At 41.6% G+C, this 1,561-nt stretch overlaps 1 protein-coding gene across 1 annotated transcript; it reads right to left on the bottom strand.

Moving 5' to 3' along the window:
• Nucleotides 1–800: 800 nt before the first annotated feature.
• Nucleotides 801–1,516, bottom strand: LOC110109795 (probable mediator of RNA polymerase II transcription subunit 26b; the record flags this gene model as incomplete). Its single annotated transcript, XM_020840995.1, has 1 exon — nucleotides 801–1,516. A coding segment is annotated over one exon (716 nt), but the record flags the coding sequence as incomplete, so codon positions are not given.
• Nucleotides 1,517–1,561: the final 45 nt, after the last annotated feature.

Genomic DNA, 1,561 nt, shown 5'->3' with positions numbered 1-1,561 from the left:
CTTCTAACTACTCTAAAATTCCTACAATAATTACTGAGGTGAAAAACTATCAGTATGATCACAATCGTTAATGAACTAGAATCAGAAAGCTACAACAATTTTTGGCAAAGTGCATCTAACAGAGGTGAAAAAAATCCCAAGTCCAACTATAAGCTGAACTAAAATACTAAAGAGGATAATTATTAATGAAACTAAAGCCTATGGTATATAGTCATTTTCTGATCTTTTCAATATGTTTATCTTTCTTTCATAAAACATTTTACAATCTATTGTATTTAGAAATATGATCCAGACATGACCCAAAAAGTTTCGGGTTAGGGTCAACCAGTTTGCAAGACGGGTAAAGTTTGGGTTGTATTTTCAAACCCATTTGTAAAATCGGATTGGGTTCGGATTGACGCAAAAACCTAAAATCAACACGATCCGCACAATGCGCAATACGCAGTCCACATCCATGGGTTCCCGTTCGCTATCAGACCCTCGACCGCAAAGGCTGCACCAAGTGGCCATGCCCTCCCATGTTGGCGAGTTCGCATCCGCACCTGGGTCCCAAACTCGGACTTGCTCCCGCTCCCACTGCTCGCGTCTACGGTCCGCACCCAAAGTCCAAGACCCGTTGTTGGCGCCCGCACAGCTGTGCCACCACTTGCGTAGGCAAATTGTCCGCGCCCACACTCACGCGGCATGACCCTCACCCGCACTCGTGCAAGCCATGCTATACCTCATCCGGCGCCTTAGGGGTATTCCATGTTAGCTGGCAGGTCTGATCAACCCCGTTAGCCTTGTGGGTCAAATCGGCTTCAAGGCTTCCTTTTTCGTCTTCCTTTCTCATGTGAGTCCATTGGTAGATCACTCGGATCTATAAATTTTATCATTCTTTGCTTCTTTGCATGTTCTATTCGTTGATATCCTTCAATAAGTTTTCTCTTTGTAATCTCTAGCTTTGACATATCTGAAATCTCATTGGACTGCTCTGAATTCTTTTGTGGACTATTTGAAGCCTTTCCTTTCATTTCAGAGAAATGGCTGCATGGATTTTGTTTAGAAGCTATTTTTGATGGGTATCCATTTCTATTATCAATTGTAGATACTTCTTTCAGCTTGTTAGCAGCAGCAGATTTAACCCATTCATCTACCAACTCTTTCCATCTATTAACAAGAGTTTGAGCAAGCTCTTGAATCTGTTTGTAGCTGTGTTTTCTCAAAGCATTTACAGTTCTTCCAATTTTAGTCGCCTTCAGCGTTTCTACAGACAAATGCAGAAGTTGCAGAGTCCTCAGCGAATCATACAAGATTGAATCAGACTCATTTTGATTATTGAAAAGGATCTCTTTTATCTTCATCACCTCTCCAACTATCTGACTCTCCAAATGGTTGTCAGGGTGGGGGTTGTTTTCCTCCTTCGGATTAGTATTGTCATTGTTGTGGGAAAGCTGAGGAGCATATAGCTTTTCAAGAATCAGATCCTTTCTGTCGTTAAATTCATTCGGGTAATCCACTGCTGCTACGAGAATCGCTTTATCGATCAACTCAAAAATATCAACTTTTGCGCAACTGAAAA

Source organism: Dendrobium catenatum, unplaced genomic scaffold (genome assembly GCF_001605985.2).
Source record: "Dendrobium catenatum unplaced genomic scaffold, ASM160598v2 original_scaffold_254964, whole genome shotgun sequence".
In the NCBI taxonomy this organism is placed as follows: domain Eukaryota; kingdom Viridiplantae; phylum Streptophyta; class Magnoliopsida; order Asparagales; family Orchidaceae; genus Dendrobium; species Dendrobium catenatum.
Note: the sequence above shows the minus strand (reverse complement) of the source record. Positions and strands in the feature narration are given on the sequence as shown.